The sequence below is a fragment of the Solanum verrucosum genome, unplaced genomic scaffold (genome assembly GCF_900185275.1).
Source record: "Solanum verrucosum unplaced genomic scaffold, falcon-dt-bn FXZP01000073.1, whole genome shotgun sequence".
NCBI lineage: Eukaryota > Viridiplantae > Streptophyta > Magnoliopsida > Solanales > Solanaceae > Solanum > Solanum verrucosum.
In genome coordinates, this window is record NW_026020298.1 from 1,779,630 (window position 1) to 1,806,487 (window position 26,858).

General features: G+C 35.3%; 1 protein-coding gene across 1 annotated transcript in view; it reads right to left on the minus strand.

Moving 5' to 3' along the window:
- Positions 1-3,446: 3,446 nt before the first annotated feature.
- LOC125834756 (tubulin-folding cofactor E) overlaps positions 3,447-26,858 on the minus strand; it is a 40,541-nt gene continuing 17,129 nt past the window's right edge. Inside the window, exons 9-15 of the mRNA XM_049513906.1 lie at positions 26,186-26,293; positions 26,071-26,105; positions 23,203-23,268; positions 22,200-22,291; positions 22,028-22,104; positions 21,870-21,947; positions 3,447-3,554 (exon numbers count right to left, since the gene is read on the minus strand). Of these exons, the coding sequence (XP_049369863.1) occupies positions 3,456-3,554; positions 21,870-21,947; positions 22,028-22,104; positions 22,200-22,291; positions 23,203-23,268; positions 26,071-26,105; positions 26,186-26,293 (555 nt within the window). The 3' untranslated portion in view covers positions 3,447-3,455. The remainder of the gene's footprint in view (positions 3,555-21,869; positions 21,948-22,027; positions 22,105-22,199; positions 22,292-23,202; positions 23,269-26,070; positions 26,106-26,185; positions 26,294-26,858) is intronic.

The following is a 26,858-nucleotide window of genomic DNA, read 5'->3' on the forward strand; positions in this document are numbered from 1 at the left end:
CTATTCATACTCTTAGATTGATCACAAAGAAACTCATTTTTTCTTTTGTAAAATTATACTCTTACAGCAGATTTCATTTGCTTCTTATTTATAAATAGCATAACTAGTTACATATATAAAACTGCATTAAGCTATTTAACAATTTTTTTTTAAAATACAATAAAAAAATTAAGATTGCAACAGCCTAATTTGGCTAGATAAATTCAGAATTGTTGGGATTTCCGAGTGCAGTTCAGATAGAACCAACGTTTCTTGTGCACATAAAATTTTATGTGCTTTTTTTAATGTGATATAAGTATGAAATCATAGTAGAATGATAATAAACGTTTTGAATTCTAAGGGGTGCACTATCTCGATTGACATCATTATAACCATCAGACGTTCCATCATTGTTTGTTGATTCATACATGTTTCGAAGCTTCATCATTATCCAACCGTCCAACTAGATCATCACTTGTATCATTATTGTTCACAATTTCTGTACATTGATTCATTACACCTATAAAATATAAAATATAAATATATCGCATATAAGATTAGTTTAATTTTAATTATAAATAAATTATCACTTTATTTATCCATCAGTTGACTTCGATGGAAATGGACATTGTCTATCACTCGAGTTCAAACTATTCAAGTGCATGAGAGCATTGCTAGGCTTCCACATATTGTAATCAAGCACACTCCAATCCAAAGCTTATATTGTGATTGTCTTTCAATTTCTGCCACAATTTGTTCTGAGATTGCATTCCTTGAAATATCAATTTATAAATTTGAATATGTAGTATCACGAAGATCAAACTCATTATCAATAGATTCTTGAACAATAGAACAACGCTCAATTTTTCAAGCATCCTTTAATTAGATCAACGAAAATTTCAACACTACGAATAAATAAAGATAAGGAATCATCATTCCGAATACATGTTTCATCATACATTAGAAGTTCATTGGATGTAAAGTAAGTTGGATATTGTCTAGTAAATATCTTATGAAAATTTTACACAAATCTCATAGTGTTAAGAGATAATTACATCATATCCCTATACTTTTTCAAATTACAAAAAATTCTTGAATTTGATGAAATTCGGATACATCCGAAAATGTTTCGATACATCGCATTTCGGTTCTGGTTACATCCCTCAACGTTCTGATACATCGTTTTTCGATTTCAAATACATCACTCAACGTCTTGATACATCGCGTAAACTGATATATCTGATTGATATATCGCATAAAAAGTGATGTACACGAGAATAGGAAAGAGCATAAATTTTTGTAGTTTTTTCAAATGGTAGGAAATTTTAGAAAATATGATAAAATAATTATGTATTAGGTAATTTTATATATATATATATATATATATATATATATACCCATCTTGTTCCTTAATAAGCGTTGCAAACGCTCATATTTAAGAGATAAGAAAAATATTTGGACTACAACAAGACGTCGATTGTATCTTATGGAACCACCTTCATGCACAATATTATCGTCCCATTATAAATTTACTCACTTTAGTATCATCTATTTTGTTTTGAATGAACAAAATTAAAATACAACAATCTAAATATTGATTTTTTTTAGAAGAATGAATGACATTGAATTATTTAATAAGGTGAATGAATGCATTTTTGAGTAAGAAGAATGAATGAATTTTTGAGTAAAGTGAATAAATGAAACTAATCATGAATAGATAGGGCAAACACTCAACTATATAAATAAATAAAAATGCTTATTGTCTAGCAATAAAATAACGAAAGACTTTTATAAATAATAATAATATAATAATAATAATAATAAGTAAATTGCTAGTGTACAAATCGCTTTATTATGAGTGAAATACTTTTCTTGAAAAATAATGAATCGCACAAACGTGAGCAAAATCTTAATTGCCTGTTTTGGCTGTGACAAATAAGTTATCATTGTCAGTCTGTGACAATTTCTTGATACTCACATATTTTTTATTGAACGTCATCCCACAGTCCATCTCAATTGCTTGTTTTGACACAATCACATTGCCCTAGACAACATATACTTAAAGCTGAAGGATAATACTCACATTGCCCCTTAATCTTGCACATATCTTGCCAATGATCAAGGAATTTGTTTTGAGTATCGTTTTGTTATTTCTCATTCAACGCCTGAAATTTTGTTTTAGTTATTAAGTTGAGCTATCTTTGTTATCATTACTAAATTGAAAATAAAAAATTATTGAAATTATCCAGAATTATTGGTAAGATGTGCACCGCATTTGAAAGAAGCTTGCACTTTGATTCACTTGAGTCTTTTTGTTATTCTTTTCGTTATTAAAAACATTATTCCAAATTCTGACAATTAGTGATGGTATATTGTAGTGTCACAAAAGCATCGTCTGCATGTATTAGCTAAAAGACCAACCAAACATCCTGCAATTGGTACAATTACCTTTGAGAGAGATGTAAAGGGAAGAAGGGAGAGAGTTCGCTCATGAAACATTTTTGGAGCACAAATTTAGAATAAAAGCGTTAAAAAGGACATTCTCAAATTTCGAAGTGATTTCAAGAATGTATATTGAGTGACGAAGATGCACTCAAAACTTGCAAAATTTCTTATAACATAAAGAGGCCATTTGGTACAAAGATAAATAAAGCGGAAATTAGCAACGGAAGAATTAGTAATGCAGGAATTAGTAATGCATGGTTTGTTTTTTATCAAGAATTTGATTCATTGCTTCACATCTCATCTTGTGTTTGAATTAAACTCTATAAAGAAACTTATTTCCAATTATACCCTTGAATTATTATATAATTGGATCAATGTAGATAATTGTAAGACTATTATTTTATTTATGGCCTTCTAACTATCTAGGAGGAGAACACTTTTATTGCCATGTTTTTTCACTTGAATTATTTGAGGGTAATTGTCATCTTAATAAGTTGATCACTTACAAAACGTCCATTTTAATTTTAAAAAGATAGACCATCTACTTTTAAAACCGAAAAGACGGTAAACAATAAAATCAAACTAATCATCTACATTTACACATTAAAATTGCAAGTTGTAATTATAAAACGTATGTAATTTTATAAATTGTTCAAAATACAAATAATTAGAAAACCATATATATATTTAGCAAATGATTTTCTAAATATATTTGTATTTGATTTATTTAGCAACAAACAACTCTCTCAATTTAAATAAGTTTACTAGTACAAATATAAAACATAAAATCAAGAAAATAAACAAAATGATTAAAATAATTTGAGGGATATTTTTATTTTTACATAAATGTTAATCTCATTGTACTAAATCTTTTGTATTACTTATACCACCAAATAAAAGATATTAGTTATACATCATATAATACCATGTAGAGTATATAACTAATCCATGAATTAATTATACATAGACCCAAAATTTCTACCAAACATATTACTAAATAATACTCTACTCCCTACCAAGAGAAACGACTTCTAACACTCTTCTTCCACAAGAATTGTTGATCCATTGCCAACTCCAAAATCAATTAAGGATGCCATATCATCATCAAGCAGTGTTGGTAATGGGGAACCCTGAAAAGTCCAAAATAACTTTTCAACATAAATTCACAAATTTTGACACGTCCAGTGACTATCATCAAAATAAAGAGAACAATTGGCTGTGGAAATTCAAAGAAACAACAATAGTACAATTATCCTTCTTTATTCAATAGAAGTGGTCCAGAATATTCTGTGCACACTTGAACTATTCCATTGGGTACCTCCTATCTGACAAAGACTAGCGAAGGGAAAAACATCACCTCAGCATTTCCCATCTCTAGTGTGATTTGAACCTTGGTCTTTCATGGTTTTTGTTCACGTTGATGTACCGTGGATTTACAGTACTTATAATACTTTATACTTGAGATTTTGAGTTTTTTAAGCATTTGTTAGTAGATTTGATTGTGTTTTATTTTTGAATTGCAGGAAAATAGATTTTGGCAGCCTAGAATAAGACAATGTTGGCAGGTGCATTCTGACCATCTATGAGCCTTACTACGAGCCGTGGTCCTTTCCACAAGCCATAAATGGATTTGTCGATGAGTTCTGAGATATTAAACTTCAGTATAGGGAGTACGAGTCGTACACTGTTGTACGAGTCTTAGATCAACAATCGTGGAAGGAAGTATTTTGAAAAGGTGAACTCCCCGACTACGACGACATATTACGAGTCGTGTAGGGATGTTCGTAGATGACTTTCAGAGAATTGAAGGTCGAGGACTCTGACCACGACTGGCCAGGATGAATTGTACCTGGACTGTAACTCTAATCCGTAGAAAATGTCCCGAAGATTGACTATTCACCACCTTCCACGAGTTTTACAAGGAACTATGGTCCGTACATCATGAGTCGTAAAAGTTAAATCGTACTTTTCCTAGATTTGTTTTGTTTAGGATTAAATGTCTATAAACACTAGTAAATGCAATTTTAGATGCACTACCAACTTACATGCTATCACTATTCCCATTTCCTTCAAGTGTTGTTCAGAGACTAGACAAGATCAAAAGGTCCTCCTTATGGCCAGGAAACAAGGAAAAAAAAGTTTTCTACCTAGTCAAATGGAAGGACATTATTAGGAGTAAGAAACAAGGTGGGCTTGGCATCCGGAAATTGAAACACCAGTGCAAAGATTTTAAGATCAAATGGTTATGGAGATATGCACAAGAGCCTCAGACCCTATGGGGTAATGTCATAAAAAGCAAGTATGCGGAAGAAGATTGTTGGGTATCCAAGGAGGTCACCACTGCATATGGGGTCAACTTGTGGAGATCCATCAGGGTCTTCTGGCCTTTTCTTACAAAACACTCGATGATCAGAGAGCACAATGGAGTCAGGACCAGGTTCTAGAAGAGATAAATGGATAGGGACAAGGCATTGCAAGAATTGTTCCCGGATCTTTTTGACCGTACCCAAGATCAACACAACACAATAGTTGAGATGTGGACTCAACAAGGATGAGATATGAGATTCAGAAGAGGGATGAATGATTGGGAGATCCTAAGAGCAGTTGAACTATTCAAACAGCTAGAGAACTTTCAAGGGAAGCAAGGAGTAGATTGTTTGTGGTGGAATGAACACCCTAAAGGACTTTATAAAGTCAGCTCTGGGTATAAGTTGTTGAATCGGATAGAACCAATGAATACTTTTTGGCCTTGGAAATAGATCTAAGAGACCATGATCCGTATAAGGTTGCATGCTTTACTTGGCTTCTAACTAAAAAGTTGTTCCGAATCATGAGAATTTGATGAAGAGGAAGATGTCACTATGCTCAAGATGTTTCTTATGTGAAAAGGAAGTTGAGACAATAAATCACTTCTTCCTACACTGTATCACCTATCAACTATGGAAGATTTTCATCAATTTTAGAGGCATAGCGTGGGCAATGCCAAGCAAGATTTTTTAAAAAGAAAAAATGGTAATGTTGTATTCTTCAGCATTAAGGATATGCTGGTGACCTGCAAACAAAGGGGAACCAAAAAAGAAAAAAAAAAATACTTACAAGGATCCTAATAATTCTACAATTTGTTATGTTTCCTCTAAACCCTTCTCTTTACACCAAAAATAAAAGGATACAATGCAATCCCATCTAACCTTCTAAATGGAATTGGACCTATCCTCAAAGTTTCTACTATTTCTTTCTTTCCATACTGTCCACCAAATGCAATGTGGAATTATACTCCATCATGCCTTTTGGCTCTTGCTCTCCTCCTTATTCAACAACTCAACAAGTCTGCAGTATGCTCGGGCAAGGTCTAGTTTGTCTTTGTGAGACTAAGGAAGATGACTCAAATTTGTGTTGTAAAGTTGCAATGCAAGGATAGATGTTGGCTGGTCTTTGTTGCCTTCCCGCATAATGAACACCAAGATACTATAATCTTTCCTTTTCTCCACAACACTTCATGCGTTACTGGAGACTTTCCATTTTGTATGCCCTGCTAACCGTGAAAACCCCATCTTTACTATGTTTCCATCTCAAAGAGCCAGGACCATTAGTGATGCCAGAGAATTTTTCTAATAGCTCTAACAATTTGGCCACTCTCTCCACTTTCCAGTCATTCAAAAATGTTCCGAAGATCAAATCCCATCCTTGTAATGTCCAGCATTCATTGATATTTGCATATGGATTATTATATAGTAATAACAAATCTGGAAAGGATTCTTTTACAAGATTATGTTTGTACCACGCATCATCCAAAACTTAGTTCTCCTGCCATCTCCCACTTCAATGTACGTATTAGCTTCAAGTTTTTGCCATAAGTTTCTGATAGTTCTCCATACCCCCACCCCATAGGCATCAACACTAACATTATTGCACCAAGGATTGTACTCACCATACTAGGATCTGATGACATCCTTCCATAAGGCTTGCCCCTTTTCATTATACCTCCATAACCACTTCATAAAAAGACTATTGTTTTGTTTCCTCAAATCTCTAATACCCATACCCCCTTTGTCTCTACTTTTCAAGGTTATCTCCCATTTTACTAGGTTATAATCTTTAATTTCTTTGCATCCATGCCAAAGAAAGTCCCTCCTTAATTTGTCCAGCACTGAATTGATGAAAGTGTGTCTGCCTCCCATAAACAAATATTGAGCCTTCCATCTTGCTTATCTCCTTTATGTTTTCTCCACAATGACATCCCAAATTTGTATGCTCTTGTTTTCGTTGCCCAAAGGAATACCTAAGTAAACTATTGGCATATTCTCCACTTTGCACCCCAAAGTATCTGCCAGATTCAAAATGTTGGTCACCTCCTTGATTGGAAATAAATTGATTTTCCCCCAATTCACTTACAGACCCGAGGAAGCTTCAAAAAATAGTAAGATTGTTTTTAAGAATCTTATATGGTCCTCCCGAGGTTCACAAAAAATGATAGTGTCATCTCCATATAGCAAATGACAAATTTCTTTAACTTGTTCACTGCTACCTTGTATCTGAAAACCTTTGATCCATCTGTTGTGTATTGCTATTCTCATCAAGCTATCAAAACCTTCCATTGCAAAGATAAATAGAAAGAGGGATAAGGGGTCACTTGTCTAAGTCCCCTTTCTGAAAGGAAGAAGCCCACTGGTTCACCATTCACCAGAATAGAAAACGGACAGTGTTGATGCAGAAATGAATCCAACCCAACCACTTTTCTCCAGAGCGTTTAGCAAGAACTTCCAATTTGCATGATCATATGCCTTTTCAATGTCCAATTTGCACATTAGATCAGGCTCAAATCCACACATTCACTAGCTAGAAGTGCAACATCCATTATCTATCTCCCTTTAATGAAGGCCATTTGATGCTTGTTGACCAACTTATCCACTAACTTTTTCAGTCTCTTAGCTAGTATGTTTGCTAACATCTTGTATATGTCTATGATTAGACTTATAGGTATGAAGTCCTTCAATTCAGAAGCACCTACTTTCTTGTGGATGAGAGCTACAAAAGTTGCATAGAAACTTCTCTTAGTCCTTTGATTATTATAGAACTCATGTATCATACCTTGATGTCTTCTTTCATTACTCCCCAGAATATAAGATAAAAGGACATGGGAAAACCATCGGGCCCAAGAGCTTTCTCCATCGCACAAAGTTTAATGCATCCTAGAATATCCTCCTCAATTTGTTTATGTAACTCTTCCTCTTCATCCTCATTAATACAAGAAATCTGCTATAATTGTAATTCTGGCCTCCAAACTTCTGTCTCCTTGTACAAATTTTCGTAGAAACTCTTGATGGCCTCCTTGATATCAGTAGGATCAGTGACATTGCTTCCCTCCACCTTCAAGGATTCTATGGTGTTGCATCTTTTGCGAGGTGTAGCTATTCTATGAAAAATTTAGTGTTTTTATCCCCTTGCTTCAACCATTGTCTTTTGGATCTTTGTCTCCACCTAATCTCTTCATTTTTGACAACATCTTCAAAAGACATTGCCAATTTTTTTTAATTTTTTTTTGCATTAATTCATCGTTTGTAAGTGGTCTTTGCTCTTGAAGGATCTCCCATTTGGACAATTTGTCAAGGTTTTCTTCCTTTGGTTGTTTCCAATTGCTCCTATTATTCTTGCTCCATTCCTTTAATTACCTTTTTAGGAGTTTCAGATTTTCAGCTAAGACAAAACCTGTTGTACCAATAACAACAAATCATGACCACTAGAAACTCACTTTCTCCTTGAAGCCTTCAAGCCCCATCCACCAGTTTCCAAGTTTGAACTATGACTTCTTGAAGTTCATGTCTCCACAAGTCAATAGAACTGGGTTATGATTAGATACCAACTTTGGAAGAGTTGATTGTCTAATGAGGGTGAAGAGTTCCTCCCATTGAGAAGAATAACATTATTATGTCAATCCTTGATGCAGTTGTATGGTTCTCTCCTCTTCTCCAAGTGAAAGACTGTCCAAATAAAGGAGGGTCTATAAGCTCCACCTCCTCGATACAATTAGAGAATTCTGGCATACCCCACTGATTGATGAACAATTTGTTCTTTCTGATGGATATTTGATGACATTAAAGTCACCACACACTACCCACACCCTTCACAAAGACTTCTCATGGCTCCCAATTCACACCAGAGATCCCTTCTCATTCTTTTGCACTTAGCATAGACAATGGTCAAGTACCATGTTAAATTCTGGTTCAGACATGTTAATTTGCAAGTAATGCATTGCTCACCACTCTCTACCAACTCCCCTTCCCAAACCCTTTTGTCCCATAGTATTAGTATCCCTCCACTGCTCCCCACGCTTCCAAATGCAACTCCCTTACCCATCTATTGTTCCAAATAGTATGCAACAATACGTGACCCTTCAGTTTAGTTTCCACTAAAACATAAATATCTGCCCCCATTGACTAGCTAGATTTCTAACTAAGCCTCTTTTATTTTCGTCGTTTAGACCATTACTTTCCATGAAACTAATGCTTGTCCCTCTGATTCTTGGCTCACCATACTTGAAATTCCTGTTGAAAATTACAGTTCTTAATTCCTTTGGGACACTGTTGTTACTGCTTGATGAGCTATCCTTTGATTTTTGATTCTCCCTTGATTTGCTTTGCTCTAATTTCATGATTAAGGAATAAAATTTGTTTTCATGCCCCTTGGTAGAGACTCCAAACAAACGACTAAGTTTGAGTAGATTGAGCTGAAACCTTAGTGTTGCTTATGATTCGATACAGTCCTCTACGATGTTGACACCCATTGCTAATGGTTGAGGGTCCTCATACTCCATTTGTTCTCTGAATAGCTCTATAACGCCTTCTTCCCCCTCAGAGTCAACTCCCTTGATGCTATCAAGTTGGCTTGAAACTATATCGCTTGTTTCTTTACTTTTTTGATCTGCAAATTGTCTATGCTAAGGCGCAGAAAGATTTTGGGAGTTGTTTCGATTCGCATGCTGAATTTTGTGTCCTCATCAATGCTGAAATGTTCAAAGATTTATTATGATTTGCCCGACTCCCTAAGAATGGATTTTGTAAAGGGTTTTGTGAATCCATTGGACTTCTTAATTAAAAAACTGATCTCATCTGTTGATTTCTAAAGAAGGACTCGGGCCTCCTCATGATAACGCTCTTGTGACCCAATAGGCTCAATAAATGGTTCTGATTTGGCTTTGGTCTCGGAGTTAAATGATTAGGACCAAAAGGATTTTCTAGTTGGTCCATGTCTGGTGGCAAAGTGGAATTTGAAAAAATTGGACCAGGCCCGACAAATTCTTTTAAATTCAAATATTCGGCACTACTACAAGCCACCTACTCTAACACTGACACCACATGTTGCGTGTCAGATCCCACAAAATCTGTTGGGACCTATAACCTCTTTACCTTTTTCATGAAAAGTCTTCTTATACTTTCCACAATCCAGAACTACTCTTGTCAAGAATAAGACCTTTGAGGTCTCCATTTCCGACGTTCAAACCAGAAGAAAAAATGAAAACACCCTTTTTATGAAGAATATCAACCAACACAAGATGAACACACATATTTAACACAATATTCCATTCTACAAAAATATATTATATCTTCACTATTAAAAGAACCTATAACCAACTCAACCAAGCTACAACCAGTTCATTCATTTTTTCGAGAAGATTCATCTTCCTCGATCAATAAAAATATTTCAATCCGAACAAAAGATAGTTACAAGATGGAAACCGCAAAGATATACCGACAAGCGGATCTCGCTGCCACTTCTCAAAAAGAAAGGGAGAGAATTACTCTGAACAAAAAACATTTTGAATTAACAGTCTCACAGGTACTGTCAATTACTGTGTTTGATAAAAAAATATGGAAATTATGGGATTCAGGACTTACTAAAGTCCTGCTACACCAATCAGAATTATGTGGAGACGGAAGATCCACTCAAGACTTGGAGGTACTATGAATTGATCTTAACATATACTGATTCAGTAGGAATTGAGCAAATATTTGAGGAAAATAACCCAGACAGTATACAATATTCAAAGTTCACAATTAAAAGAATTTTGAGCCCCTTTGAGTGGTTTGTAGATCATCAACATACCCCTATTTTCTTATAAAAAATTCAGACCTTAGACATATAATTGGTATGATTATAAAGCAGTCTGATATAATTTTATTTTTATTAGACCCAACACCCACACTTGGTTTATAAAATATTCAGAAGAAATAAAGAATGCAGTAATTCCTTGATGGTTTTACGACTGGTGGAGTTAGTTCGGAGGAAATAAGAACGTATTATCAACTTAACATCACAGTTTGAAAAATTACAAGTGGAGCAGAATATATCTACTACCTTATCAAAAAATATTAAATTGTGCAAGTTCTTTGTTGCTAAAAGAATTTCTTATATTATTAGTTGGTCCTTCGACATTCATGAATTTGAGAGGATCAAGTATTTAAGCAAAACTATTAAAATTAAAGGATGAGCACCAATAGTGTAACACCCTGTACACGAAAACAGACAAACCATCAGATTTCCAGAAGTTACAGGTGCAACCCATAGTTGCCACCCATGGACCGGAGGGTGACCCACGACCCATCCTGGTGGTCCGTGGATGGCCACCTGCAGCCCTCCCATAATCAGTCCAGAAATTTCTCTAAGGCATGACCCACGGCTGGACCCACAGACCGTAGGTTAGGCCACGGACCGTGGTTCTGGCGTGGATCATGGCCCCAGAATCTAGTCTCTAAAGCCGAACGATGGCCGACCAGAACGGACCGTCGGTCCATCCACGGTCCGTCGGTGATCCCGACAACTTTTAAGTCAGGGGTCGTTTGGTCTTTTCCTCATGCGTTGGACCCCTAAACTACGTCGTTTAACTCCTAAACTACGTGGTTTTGGTAAGTTTTAGCCTAGTAAACTAATTAGAACCTAACCTAATCAATTATTCACCAAAATCAAGCGAAACTTAGAGCAAAATAGAGGAGAAAGTCGACCAAGCCCTAGTTCAAGAACGCAACGAGTTTTCATCAGTTCCAACCCCGAAATCGAAAGATATCTCCGTGGAATTCGCCACCAAATATGTGGGATTTCACTAGTGGTTCCTTTCACCCATTAGGTTCCTAGAATTCAGTCAGATTCTTGATTCCCTTAATATTATCTAGACCTAGGGTTTCTTGAATGTTAGAAATTGTTGGATTTCAGCCGTTAGAATGATCCAAATCATATTTTACCATATTGTGCTTAGTTTCTTGTATGATATTCAGAACCCTAGTTGTAAAGATTCGTTTAGTTCAGGAATTATACATGCTAGGTCAAATTATTCAGATTTACATGTTTCAGTTTACGAATGTCACATTATCAGTCATAATTGTTGCATTCTCAGAGTTTGCATGTCAGAAATTGAGTTATCCAGTATTGCAGAAATTCAATCAGTAATTGTTAATTACATAATCAATTGGGAGTAGCTTAATACCGAGTGGACTAGGATTCAGCGTACCCGAATAGTCCCAAAACTACGTGCCCCCGTAGGTTTATAAGTCCCCTCTGTGGGAATTACATTTCAGTGATCACACCAGTCATGCCTCTATACCTCTGACAAGGTATATTGGGTCCTCTCGATGGGGCGTATACATCGGACTCCACATTCAACTCATGTGGTTTTATGTCGGTTATAAGTAGCTCCCACAGACCAGTAAGATTCTATAACATTGACCACGTTATCAGTTACAGTCAGATTTCAGTCTTAGCATGTTATAAACTTGGTTGTTCCATTCAGTCATTTCATGTTCAGTATTCTTAGTATCATGCTTATCTCATATCATTGTTTTGTTCAGTTATGATTATTGTTCAGCTTTACTTTATCCTACATGCTCAGTACATTCAAGTACTGACGCATACTCTGCGCTACATCTTCTCGTGATGTAGGTTCAGGTCCTCAGCTTCCAGATCACGCATAGATCGGTCCCCGATCTCCAGCTCAGTAGCATCAGTGGTGAGTCCTCATCCTCCGAGGACGACACACATGTTTCTTTTCTATTTTAGTCTTTAGTTTCAGTTTTTGCTAGATTTAGCTGGGGCAAGTCCCAGCACTTCTAGTCAGTTAGAGGCTTATTTCAAACATAGTTAGATTCAGCTTTAGCACTTGAGTTTTTATTTCAGTATCTTAAGCTCTCCTCAGTTTTATATATTCACATAATTTATGGGTATTTCCCATCATTTCAGTTTACGTGATGTTTTAAGCTTCCGCACAGTACTTCCCTAATTTAGTTTATTTAGTATGCTTATGATATGCCAGCAGGGTTAGCTTGGGGTCACTAGTGATCCTAGGTCATGTGTCCGCATCCTGGGAGTAGATTCGGGGCGTGACAAGCCGTCTGTAATGATAAGTTAGTATCAAGTTCATCACTTTGGAAGGATTTCAACAACTCCAAAGAAAGATTAAAAAGAATGCTCGAACAAGCCTTCTTAAACCTCAATACTGATACAGAATAAAAAATGTAATTATTAGATGTTGTTACTTCACATGATGAATCTAGCAACGAAGATATGTTAGATCTACAAGGAATAGCACAAAGGAGTTATCAAAAGGTGGACCCCACATACAAAAACCATGTCACTCAAGTCAAGGGTGCAAACAATAATAAACAGCAAGTTTCAAGGCCACTTTATGATGAAAATTCAGCATAAGAAAGTGCCAGCATATGTTAACAATTAATATGTCAACAATTAGACAAGTAGGTGGCCCCCGCAAGGACCAAAATTTCATGCCACAAAGTGACAAAGGTCCAAACAATAAGAAGATACGTGTTTCAAGACTATTTTTTAGCAAAATATATTTGAAATAAGGATATACATATTCAACAAAAGTTACATGTACGTACTTCCAGCTACGTGGCATAAATTCTCAAGCCACGTACAGTTATCAGTTGTGTAAAAGCTAATAGCTACGTGAAAAAAATAATAGTGTGTATTAGTGTATGCACACATGTAAAATAGATAGCATAATAAGTTAGATTACTCAGTACTTTTGAAGCCTATTTTTTTTTTATAACCGAGAAATTCGTCTGTGACCCGCCCTTTGGACCAATCACAGCCTTCTAAAGTAGGTGGATAATGGGCCCGCCCCTCTACCCTTCTCCACTTAAATACCGGGCTTCTCTTTGCATGGTGTGGGGCTTGAACCTGCGACCTAAGCCACAAGTCCTCCACTTTTTGCCACTTGAGCTAGGCCTTGGGGGCTTTTGAAGCCTATTTAAGGCTTTCAACTTGTATCAGTAGAGGGCATTCAAAATCCTACAACTTTGAAAACCTATCTACACTTGTCTCCCATTTCACATCTTTTCCATTTCCTATCCTTCCTTTCCCTAAATCAATGAAAAGTTTATTGTAAGTATATTTTCCCTACTTATTTTAATTACATGTTTTAAATTTTAAAGTTAAGTTTATTCACTACTTTCTTGTACTTCTCTTTTAATTCCCAAGTACACATTATTCTTTTCACACATAGCTACTAACTATTACACATAACTGATAACTATACGTGGCTTGAGAATTTATGTCACGTAGCTGGAAGTATGTACATGTAACTTTTGTTGAATATGTATATCCTTAATGCAAATATATTTTGTTGAAAATAGTCTTGAAACATGTATCTTCTTATTGTTTGGACCTTTGTCACTTTGTGACATGAAATTTTGGTCCTTGCAGGGTTCACCTACTTATCTTATTGTTGACATATTAATTGTTAACATATGCTTGTACTTTCTTATACTAAACTTTCATCATAAAGTGGCCTTGGAACTTGTTGTTTATTATCCCTCGACTTGAGCAGTATGATTTTTGTATGTGGGGTCTACCTTTTGATAACTCCTTTGTTGAATAATTTATCACTGAAGTGTGCTAGCACTTCCTTTTGATTAAGGATGTATGCTTGTGTTATTCCTTGTAGATCTAACATATCTCTGTTGTTAGACTCATCATGTAAAGCAGGTATCTAATAATTCCATTTTTGATTCTGCATCAGTATTAAGATTTTATAAGGCTTGTTCGAGCCTTCTTTTTAATTTTTTTTTGGAATGGTTGGAATCCTTCCGGGGTAATGAACTTGATACTAACTTATCATTGTGGGCTACTGGCGCCCATCCTTTAATTTTAATAGTTTTGCTTAAATACTAGATCCTCTCCAATTCAAGAGTGTCGAAGGACCAACAAATAATATAATAAATCCTTTTGGCAATAATGAACTTGCACAATTTAATATTTTCTAATAAAGTAGATATATTTCGCTCGACCTGAAATTTATCAAATTGTGTTTGATGTTGAGTTGATAATACCTTTTAATTTCCTCCGCACTGACTCCACCATTCGTAAAACCATCGGGGAATTACTGCATTCTTCATTTCTTTTGAATATTTTATAAACCAGGTGCGGGTGTTGGGTCTAACCAAAAAAATTTATACCAGGCTACTTTATAATCATACTAATTATATGTTTGGGGTCGATGAGCTTGTGATAAGAGAATAGGGACCACTCAAAGGGGATCAAAATTCTTTTAATCGTGAACTTTGAATATTGTATACTATCTATATTATTTTCCTCAAATATATGCTTAATTTCTACTGAATTAGTATCCGTTAAGATAAATTCATAGTACCGCCGAGTCTTGAGTGGACCTTCCGTCTCAACATAATTCTGGTTAGTGTAGCAGGGATTTATTAAGTCCTAAATTACATAATTTTCACATTTTTTATCAAGCGCGGTACAGTATCTGTGAGAGTGTTAACTCAAAATGTTTTTTATTTGGAGTAATTTTCTCCTCTTCTTTTTGAGAAGTGGCAGCGAATAGGGAGATCCGCTTGTGGGTATATCTCTGCGGTTTTCATCTTGTAACTATCTTTTGTTTGGATTGAAATATTTTTATTGATCGAGGAAGATGAATCTTCTCGAAAAATTGAATGAATTGGTTGTAGCTTGATTAAGGTGGTTATAGGTTCTTTTAATGGCGAAGGTATAGTATATTTTGGTAGAAGAGAATATATTGCTAAATATGTACATGTATCTTGTGATTTTGTTTGATCTTCTTCATAAAAGGGTCTTTTCATTTTTTCTCTTGGTTTGAACGTCGGGAATAGGGGCCACAAAGGTCTTATTCCTGGTCTCATTATTTCCATGAAAAATTGGGGTCTTCAATATGATCTATCATATCACATAATGTTTCTTTATTACTGCTAGTGATGACATTTATGGAATGATTTTTGCAGGTGCAAATTGCACTACTGCATCCACAAGGGTTTGCTGACTTACTATTATCAGAATTATAGACTATATTTAGTTGATCGTTATCGCTATGATTTTCATCGAAGGAGGACTTATTTTCATTTTCTTCTAAAATAGAATATAATTTATTCTTAAAGGACTTTATAAAGTTAGCTCTGGGTGTAAGTTGTTGAATCAGACAGAACCAATGAATACTTTTTGGCCTTGGAAATAGATATAAGAGACCATGATCCGTATAGGGTTGCATGTTTTACTTGGCTTCTAACTAAAAAGTTGTTCTAACTCATGAGAATTTGATTAAGAGGAAGATGTCACTATGCACAAGATGTTTTTATGTGAAAAGGAAGTTGAGACATTAAATCACTGGTTCCTACACTGTAGTATCACAAATCAACTACAGAAGATTTTCATCAATTTTAGGGGCATAACATGGGCGCAATGCCAAGCAAGATTATTTTTTTTAAAAAAAAAATAGTAATGTTGTATTCTTCAGCATTAAGGATATGCTGGTGACCTGCAAACAGGGGGGAACAAAAGAAGAGAAAAAAAAATATTTACAAGGATCCTAATAGTTCTACAATCTATTATGTTTCCTCTAAACCTTTCTCTTTAGCAAAAATAAAAGGATACAATACAATCCCATCTGACCTTCTAAATGGAATTGGACTTATCTTCAAAGTTTCAACTATTTCATTCTTTCCATACTATCCACTAAATGCAATGTGGAATTATCCTCCACCATGCCTTTTGGCTCTCGCTTTCCCCTCTTCTTATCCAACAACTCGGCAGTATGCTCGAGCATGGTCCAGTTTGTCTTTGTGAGACTAAGAAAGATGGCCTAAATTTGTGTTGTAAAGTTGCAATGCAAGAATAGATGTTGGTTTTTTCAGTTTCAAAGTTTTTTTGCAAGTAATGCATTGCTCACCACTCTCTACAAACTCCCCTTCCCAGACCCTTTTGTCCCATAGTATTAGTATCCCTCCACTGCTCCCCACGCTTCCAAATGCAACTCCCCCACCCATCTATTGTTCCAAATAGTATGCAACAAATTACTTACGTGACCCTTCAATTTAGTTTCCACTAAAACATAAACATCTGCCCCCCATTGACTTATTTTCGTCGTTTAGACCCCCTTACATTCCATGAAACTAATTTCACCGTCATTCTGGGCACAAGTATTTCTCCTTCCAAAGAAAGTGTTGCAGCAGATAGAAACTATATGCAAGAGATTCTTATGGAATGGTGATGCACAAACTAAAGGGAAAGCTCTTGTAGCATGGGATAAATTATGTTGGCCAAAGGTTGCTGGTGGACTGAACGTTACAAATGTGTATGTGTGAAATAAAGCAGCAATACTCAAATATTTGTGGGACCTGTCTAAGAAAAAGGATAAGTTATGGATAGTATGGGTCCATACTTATTACATCAAAGATAGGAGACCATGGGAAATGCAAGCTAAACAAGCTTCTTGGGTTGTGAGGAAAATCCTACAAGCAGGGCATTGGATATCAGAAGCAGGATTACAAATGGAAAAGGTTATGGAGGCAGAAACTTTCACAATGAAGGACATGTACAAAACACTTAGAGGTGAATTGAGCAAGGTGCCATGGAGAAGAATGATATGCAACAATCAAGGCAGTCCCAAATGGACAATTCATCCTATACTTGGCTATACAAAGGAGATTGTACACAAAAGATAGGCTAGACAAATGGGGGATAAACACTGATTCATTGTGCGCAATGTGCAAAGCAGAACCTGAAACACACTAGCACCTATTTTTGCATGTAGTGTGGCAACTGTGATATGGCAAAGACTACTTCAATGGTTGTCCATCACCAGAAGTAGTGCAGGGTGGAATGAAGAGATAGAATGGGCAGCAATGCATGCTAACAGGAAATCAATACAAGATGAAGTGTATAGAATGACATTAGCTACAGCTCTTATTACATATGGCAAGAGAGGAATCACATAATTTTTCAGCAAAGGGAGAGGAGCATAGAGGACATTATAAAGCAAATCATTTAGGAAATTCATTGTAGAAGTAGCATGAATCCTAGACTGGCTAGTGCAATGCATAAACTAAATTTTTATCCTTAGTAGAAATTCTAGCATAGAGCCTGGACAAGGCAAAGGTGATGGGCTTTGAGACTTGGGATTATGTCCATGTCCTAAGCTTCAAATTTGTACATATTTGAAAATCTAGTACTACAATTACAGTTACCAAAAAAAAAAATTCACCCTCATTGTTCCACAATAGTTAGGCTTCTTCCTCTGATTCTTGGCTCACCATCCTTGAAATTCATGTTGAAAATTAAATCCTTAATTCCTTTGGGACACTATTGTTATTGCTTGATGAGCTATCCTTTAGTCTCTAATTCTCCCTTGGCTTGTTTTGCTCTAATTTCATGATTAAGGAATAAAATTATTTTTCATGCCCCTTGGTAGAGACTCCAAGCAAACGACTAAGTTTGAGTAGATTGAGCTAAAACCTTAGCGTTGCTTGTGATTCGATACAGTCCTCTACGATGTTGTCATCCATTGCTAATGGTTTAGGGTCCTCATACTCCATCATTTGTTTTCTGAAAAGCTCTATAACGCCTTCTACCCCCTCACCGTCACTCCCTTGATGCTATCTAGTTGGCTTGAAACTATATCGCTTGTTTCTTTACTTTCTTTGATCTGCAAATTGTCTATGTTACAGCTCTGAAAGTTCCTGGGAGTTGTTTCCATTCCATGCAGAATTTTGTGTCCTCGTCAATGCTGGAATGTTCAAGATTTTTTCTAATTTGTCCGACTCCCTTAGAATGGATTTTGCAAAGGGTTTTGTGAATCCATTAGACTTCTTAATTAAAAAGCTCATCTCACTTGTTGATTTCTGGAAAAGGAGTCAGGCCTCCTCTTGATAAGGTTCTTGTGACCCAATAGGCTCAATAAATGGTTCTGATGTGGGCTTTGGTCTGGGAGTTAAATGGATCGGCCCAAAAGGATTTTCTAGTTGGTATGGATCTAGTGGCAAAGTGGAATTTAAAAGAATTGGATCAGGCCCCATAGATTCTTTTCAATTCAAATATTCAACACTACTACAAGCCACCTACTCTAACACTGACACCACCTGGTGTGTCAGACCCCACAAAATCTGTTGGGACCTACAACCTCTTTACCTTTTTCATGAAAAGTCTTCATATACTTCCCACAACCTAGAACTACTCGTCTCTCCTTTACCAGCTATAGTCAACTGTCTAGGGTTAGTAACTATCTCTTTTTTCTTGTACATCGCCGACGACTCTACCCATATGGGCACAGAAGAAGATCAGATTTCCATCATCAACATCAATGGATAGTTGTATCGTCTCCCTCGGACCCTTAACACGAATACGAGCCCATCGCAGGTGGTTTTTAAGTTCAGTTTCTTCTTCATTTTCCAGCCAACCTCCACATTTATCACTCATCTCTTTCATGACTCCTGTGGACCAGGTGTAGAGGAAGACCATGTACTCATCAAAACCAATCAAACTTGGTTTGGACCGGAAAGGAGCCCTTCGTCAAAGACCACCAGACATATGAATGTGTTCAGCTTTCCTTGATTGGAACTCAAAGAGAAACTGAAAACCATTCATGACATACACTTGGATATTCTGAGTCCCTTTCCATGTCCGTTGATCTCATCTTCTCACCTCATTGCGAGTCGAAACTTCATCCCCGCCATTGAATCGACCAACTAGATATCTGCGCAGAAGATCATTATCACCCTCTTGAGTTTTCACAGAAAGTTGGTTCTTCACAACATCAACCTCAGTAACCTCAGCTTCCTTTAAAGTCCACTTACTCTTATTAAGAGCATCTTTGAAGCTGCCTATCTTATTTAATAGTTGTTATGTTGTACCTCCATTCATAATAGTGCTAGTTTTCTCTGTAATAAATTCCTCAATCTTTGTAGCCACCAAGCCCCGCCCCTCGTTATAAGAACTTTCTGGAATGATGATCACAACTCTGTTATATCCCTTAACTGTAATAATGGAAAGGGACCTCCGTACTTGTTGAACTTTTGAGAGCAATAAATATAAGTAGAGAGATTTCTGCATCTCCACGATTTAAAGTTCTTCCCCGCTCATTCTTCTGCATAGCTAGAGTAAAGCACCTTCACTTAGAGTTAACCTTCTAATGTAATTCCTGACATTCTCCACCCAATCAAACCAAAGTATTGAATTTCCAATGAATATATAGAAATCTCATAAGATTTTCTCCCAGATCTAAAACAAAGTCTATTGTCCATGAAAGAGGGAAATTGGAGGGTGCAAAAGAGTTGAAGAAGGTACGAAAAGTGGACTCCGGTGATTGGATATAACCGGAAAAAAGGTAATCTAGGTCCAGAAGGGACCTCTAAGAAAGAAGCCTAGGGATATGTGCCTGGGAGAGTTTTTGTCTTTGATAGTTTTTCTAATTCTTGAAATACCATTTCCCTTCTGAATCTTTAGTTGAAGTTTTTCCCTGCCAAGCAAGATTGCTGACACTTTTTTTAGCTAAGAGGAAGTTGGAGCAATAATAGAGAGATGGAGGATCATCCCTTCATGTATATGGTGGACAAATTAGAAAGAAAGAAATGATAGATGCTTTGAGAATAGGTGCAATTCAGTACAAAAGATTAAGCTAAATTGTATTTTGTTATTTTACTTTTGGTATACTAAATTGTACTCTCGTGATACATAATCAATCCTAGTTGTGCTAGATACCATTTAGGTCTGATTTACTTTTGGCATACTCTGTATCTAATCTCACTCTTGTGAATATGGTTTTTCATACTACCTAAGTACTAGCTTGAATACAAAATGTTACTTGATTCAAAAAAAAAAAAATGCATAATTAAATATGTTTGACTTATTTTGAGTATGTTTTAGGTTTTTAAAGAAGTGATGTTACATTTACCTAATAAAAAAATTCACTTTATTTGTTTGTTTAAACTAAGGAATAATAGTAGAAAAATGAAGAGTATATACTTATGTATAGTTAAAAACCGAATAATGGAATCAAACTAAACCCAAGCCGATAACAATTAAACTGATAAATTTATATTATATTTAGTTTGATTTGGTTTTAATAATTAAAATTTGATTTTGGCTTTAATAAAAACCGACCCAATCCGAACAGTGAACCCCCCTAGGTATGGCAACTGTTTGTTATATTAATGTGCTAAAACTGTTTTTTTAAGATGATTTTTTGTGCTAAAAATATGTAATGTATTTTTTAAAATACTCTTTCCGTCCACTTTTAATTGTCATGTTGCGCTTTTTGAAAGTCAATTTGACTAATTTTCAAAGTTAAATTAGATTACACTAATTCGATATTTTAAACAAAAAAAATAAGATATTCAAAAAATATATGAAAAGTACTATAAATTGCAATTTTTTGCATATCAATATGATGAAAAATACGTCATAAAATGTAGTCAAAGCTCTTATCGTTTGCCAAGAAAAGAAACGATGACAATTAAAAGTAGACGGAGGGAGTTTTCTATAGCTATGTAAAGTACTCAAAAATATATTAAGAGACGATAAATCAAAGCCTCCCTAAACTGTCATGTTTTTATTAGTTTCATACGTAAACCTAGGCATAGTTTATGTTACACCCCCCCCCCCACACACACACACACCACCCCCATTGAATAATAACTTTCAGGTGTTAAACCCCACCTAAACTATCATATTTTTATGAGTTCTATACTTCTTTGATAACTATGCCTAGTTCTCATCTCCCTTTTAACTTTTAATTCATCTTTACTTTTAGCTTTTGTGTTTCTTTAGTTTACTTATTTAATTAGAATTTATGTTATAATTAAAGCCATTAATAATCTAAACAAAACATGAAAGAAAAAAAAAATAACACATGTAGTGCCAATGGACATTTTTTATAAGCTTTTTGGAGGGTGAACACACTTGCATAACATATAATGAGCAGGGGGTTTAGCACCTGCTCGTAACCTATACTTTAAGTATGAAACTAAAATAAAAATGTGATAGTTTAGGGGGGTTTAGCACTTAAAAAGTTATAGTTCAGGGGGTAACGTAAAGTAGGTATGGTTTAAGTATGAAACTTGTAAAAATGTGATTGTTTAAGGGGGGTTTGATCCATTATATCATCTATTCATGAAATCTAAGTGACTGATACGTACCTCTTCTTGAAGAAACAACTTCGGTTTAACAGATTTTATCTTGAAGAAACTCTCACATAGGATTTTCAGCTTGCCAACCTGAATTGAACCAAGAGATGAGTAAAAACCTTAAACCATAGAGGAATCAAATGCTTGGCTATTAAATGAAAAGATCATACTGTTGTTGTTGCCGGCAGCTTTTTAGTCAGTGGGACTTTTTCACCAATTGATGCTGCAACACACTTCAGGGTAATAGCTGCAGAGGCGAGCATAACCGGTAAGAGCATTTTCTTGAATCAGATTATAAAATCTAGTCTAATTTTGGAGAAGTTTAGAGTTGACAGTCCATACAAATGAGACTCGATGACATTTTTTGTGGACCTGTTGCTCCAGTTGCAGCCTTTTCATCCTCAATCCCATGAAATTTTTTCAGCTCTGCAAATCTGCACCAATTAACACATACTTTAGAGAACTAGTAAGGGTCCTAGTTAATACTCTTAGGGGTCGTTTGGTGTGAAGGATAACTTCAAATAGTCCTGGGATTAAATTATAGTGCCACTTAATTTGTTGTTTGGTTGGCAAGTCCGGGATAACTTATCCCAGGATTAATAATTAGTACCGGGATAAGTTATCCCTTCCCTTGGGTGGTATAGTAATCCCGGGATAACTTATCCCAAGATAAAATGACTAAATGACAAAAATATCCCTTTAAACACTTTTTATACATTACTTTTCACATTCCTGAAGGGTATTTTTGTAAACATATATGTTGGTTCTTAAGATTTATTATTTTGAATACAACAAACCAAACATTCAATAGAAAATAATCTTAGCATAACTTATCCCATCATAATTTATCCCATCAGAACTAATCCCATCATAACTTGAATTCAAACCAAACGACTCCTAAAGAAACAAAAGGATAAAGTAAATGTAGTTATCATATGAGTATAAGTTCTATGCATTGATGGTGTAAAAACTATTCACTAGCAAGTCACTTAAAAGGCAACAGTAGAGAGTAGACAAATTTTATATACAAATATTAAATTGGCATCTTAAAAGAAGGGAAACAATCTTCTATAAAAGGTCAAAATAACCTGATCGTGTAAAAGTTCACTATTGATGCATATAACTTAGATATAAGCAAGTAAATCAGAAAACAGAGGAATAGGTTGAAGTATTTATTTTTCTATGTAGGTACTACAATTTTTTCCAAAACATCCTACAAATAAGTTGTACCAATGACACAAGCTAACATTTTCCAGAGACCAAATATACGAAATGTTGGCTTCTTGATATACTAGCCATATCAAAATATTTGAAGACAAGTTTACGTCGTAAATAAAATATATACCTGGGGTGAAGCTTCTTAATTTCCTCTGGGTTATCCTGGCATTTAGACATGACCAAACGGACATACCTGAAGAAGGATATCAAAGTCTATTATCTGAACAATGGCTCCACTAAAATCTAGTAAAGTGCCTCAAGTTAGTGTATTTTCCCAAAGAATCCATCAGCAAGAACGTAACAAAACACCAGCCTCATCCCAAAAATGCTTGCAAACCAAAACAGAAAGCCTGCCTGACCCAAGAGAAATTACATAGAAGAGGTCTTCAGATTTGTTCAAGATGTCCATTATGTTGTCAAGAATGTGAAAGCAATGAGCATCTTTTCTTACATTGCAAGAGAACTAAAAATCTGTGGAACATTTCTTTTGTATTCTTGGCATAAATTGGACTATGCCTAGTTCTCCTATAGATTTCCTAAACTGATGGAAGAGTGTGGGGAGGAGAATCAATGTAGAAGATTGGTGGATGATCATTCCAGCTTGTGTATGGTGGATTACTTTGAAGTAAAGAAACTCGAAAAAATTTTAAGACACCAGCAACTCCATCCAAAAAATCGGGATGAATTGTCTGCCTTTTCCTTTTTTTGGTGCAAACAGAACATGTAGGGGGAGTTGGGGATTTGTTAGATTTAATGAACAATGTGTAAGATTTTGTGTAGAACATGATCCCTCTATACTTTTGTTTGTAAGTTCACAGCTCAGTAGCTTTTTGGTTCTGAGCTTTACTATGAATACAAATAGTTACCTTTCTCAAAAAAATAAAAGAAACAAAATATCAAAACAAGTTAAGAATATCACAATAACCAACAAATAATGCCTCATATTTGCAAAGTTCAAACAAAACACATAAATAACTTGCATTAAGTGAGGCAAAGGCTTTAACTTTTAGTTCATCCCATAGTAAGATGTATAACAGCTATACTTCTCAAAGAACAGCTGATGCAGAATTAAGAAAAAGAAGAATAACTGTAACAGTTTTTGGAGGTGGCCAGCATAGCCTTTAAGTTTTTGGAGGTGGCCAGCATAGCCTTTAAGAATTAACTGTAACAGTTTAAGCCAAAAAGTTACCAGTTTCAAAAAAAAAAAAAAAAAAAAGAGAAAGAAGAATAACAACTTCCCTTGAGTTTTTTGGCTTCTGTTTAGAAATTCCCAGAATTTCGATATATTTCTCTAATAAAATTTGAAGTTAAAACTTTAATAGATGGACTGACACTTTTTCAGTACATGATGGGTACACAGTTAATATATTTCAAACATAAAGAGACTAAAATAGGTTTTATCCCCCCAGACTAGGGGTGGACATTCGGTTCGGTTTTATCAAACTTTGGTTTGATTTTTATTTTGAAAAAGTGTGCACCCAATACCAAACCGAACTAATTCGATTCGGTTCGGTGTTTTTAAAATGGTTTTTCGGTGCGAATGAAAAATAAAGTGAGGAAAATCAAAGTATAATTAGACACTTTAAAAATCACGTTTTGCTTGGTTGGTGTGCAGAAGGGCATGTTTGACTCATGAAGTGCTTCAGAAAAAAGGGAGAGAAATATGTTCAAGGTGCTTCATGTGTGATCAAGATGCAGAAGTTGATGGACATCTTTTCCTCCATTGCAAAGTAGCTACAAACCTATGGAACATATCTCTCTGTATACTTGGTGTGTATTGGGTAATGCCAAGGACTACAAAGGACATTATACAACTGGGAGGAGATAGGAAGAAGAGGTTCTGGTGAAGATTGGTGGGAGTTAATCCCAGCTTGCATATGGTGGACTCTATGGAAAGAAAGAAATGCAAGATGCTTTGAGGATAAGAGAAATTAACACCCAGAAGATTAGAGTGAATTGCCTTAGTCTATTGTATTTTTCGTGTAAGCAAAATATGGCAGGGGATATAAAACTTTTTGGTGATTTCATAGGAAATTTGTAATCTCCCATAGGGTAGTTTTGGCATGCTCTGATGAGATTGTAAGTGACCTATGCTCATCATTTGTTTGATGATGAGCCTACTGTGAATACACGGTTACCTTTATCTCAAAAACAAGAAGTGATGATGTGTCTTACCATGGAATACTTATTGCGCTAAAAAGACCATATTTATCTTTGTCAAGAACATTGTGCCTCCAACTACTTCTCGAGAAAACAAGGACGAAAATGGGTTCCCTTACATGACGTGCATCGGCAAAAATATGTTTGGGTTCGTCTTGGGAATTAATATTTGAAGTTAACTATCGATTGTAAATTTGTTGCTACTTTGATTTGTTCATGATTAATTTAATTGCCAGTTGACTTTTGTATATATATATATATATATATATTATTTTAAAAAAAACATTCAATAAAAGTTTGGTTCTTCGGTGCACCGAAGTTCTGAGACCCTTACACCGAACAACGAATCAAAGAACTGAACTTTTTAAAAAAAATACACAGCCGGTTTTCTGGTACTTTTGCCCACCCCTACCCCAGACCCCTCCCAAAAACAAAAAGAAATGAGGAACTAATAATAATGGTGACTAAATTTACAAGTACAGGTGCCACCTATCCAATAGTAAGGAAGATTAGTTAAAATATGCTTCTCAACAATAAACCAGCTACATATTGGATTCATGATTATTCATTACCATAAGTTCCCTATCTCTAGTACAGTAGAGATGTAGGGATTTCTTTTCGCTGTTTTTACAGGTCTTCTACAAAGCATACTTCATGAATTCTGTTTGAAGCAGCTTCTTTTGTTCCTTTGTTACTTTGCATCTTCTTGATGTTTTTATGATATCATTTAATTAATTTACCAAAAAACATTTCTAGATGCATAGGTAAATGATAATGATCCAGATGTAATCACTCTGAATTTATTAGCACATGCTACATAAGAAAGAGAACATACCGAATTTCAGAGTCTTTCCTCTCTCGAGGACTAACCTGAAAGAGATAGAAGGAACGAAAGACTTGAGCAACTTCAAATGCTTGCAAAAATTAGTCAATAGAATATGAGGATTTACCTGGCTTCCATTTAAAATTTCAACTTTTGCAAGACGAGCAATCAAAACAAACCGGGGGACACCACCTTTTCTTGGATCAACTATTGGATTCTCAGAAAGCCTTATATCCTACCAAAATTTGACCAAATAACATGAATTTGAAACAAGATACCAAGGCTTGTAGAGAGTAGAACTTTCTAGTAGCTACACTTGTATAGATAGCAAGCAAGTAAATTGTGGATCACTGCAATTAGCAATCTTTGTTCTTTAATGATAAAAGAACTTCGACAACAGAAGAGAATAATAGGACTTCATTTTCTTCCTTACAGCACTAAGAGCTGCACATACACACCCTTTTGACATGTCAGTTTAGCTCTTTCCATTGTGTTATACCAAATAGACCAATGCAAGGTTTTAAGCAGTTAGAAATTTTGAACATCTTTTGACAACTGTAGTATCTCTAGAGTAGCTTTCCTTGAGAAGAATAACTATGTCTACAATAGTTGTTAGTCAACAGTGATATTCTTTTAAAATTTTGTTATTTATTTGTTCGACTATAGTAATGCCTGATAAATGCCCACTCAAGATTCAAACGCTTCAAGAAGAACCTTGAATGTTGGAGGGAGGTGAAACCAAAAGTAGAACAAACTACAATGTGAAAGACAGAACCATAGCTCAAATTAGTGACAACACG